This window comes from Myotis brandtii, unplaced genomic scaffold (assembly GCF_000412655.1).
Source record: "Myotis brandtii unplaced genomic scaffold, ASM41265v1 scaffold797, whole genome shotgun sequence".
NCBI classification, from domain to species: domain Eukaryota; kingdom Metazoa; phylum Chordata; class Mammalia; order Chiroptera; family Vespertilionidae; genus Myotis; species Myotis brandtii.
Window position 1 is genome coordinate 351,371 of NW_005371210.1, and position 246 is coordinate 351,616.

The 246-nt window shown below is 67.9% G+C and overlaps 1 protein-coding gene across 1 annotated transcript in view; it reads left to right on the forward strand.

Moving 5' to 3' along the window:
* Nucleotides 1-246, forward strand: part of LOC102249210 — a gene marked incomplete at its 5' end in the record, with an annotated part of 29,470 nt that overhangs the window by 26,783 nt on the left and 2,441 nt on the right. The window contains 1 exon segment of the mRNA XM_014531241.1: nucleotides 4-218. Within this exon segment, the coding sequence (XP_014386727.1) occupies nucleotides 4-218 (215 nt within the window).

A 246-nucleotide genomic window follows, 5' to 3' on the forward strand; every position in this document is an offset into this window, starting at 1 on the left:
GAGCAATACGCCGCCAGCTACAGCGGCCTGATGCGCATCGAGCGGCTGCAGTTCATCGCTGACCACTGCCCCCCGCTGCGGGTGGAGGCCCTGAAGATGGCCCTGTCCTTCGTGCAGAGGACCTTCAACGTGGACGTGTACGAGGAGATCCACCGGAAGCTCTCGGAGGCCACCAGGTGAGGCCGGGGCCTCGGAGGAGGTGCCCGCCTGGCTGATGGGTGGGGGTGGGGGGGCACAGCTGTGCCT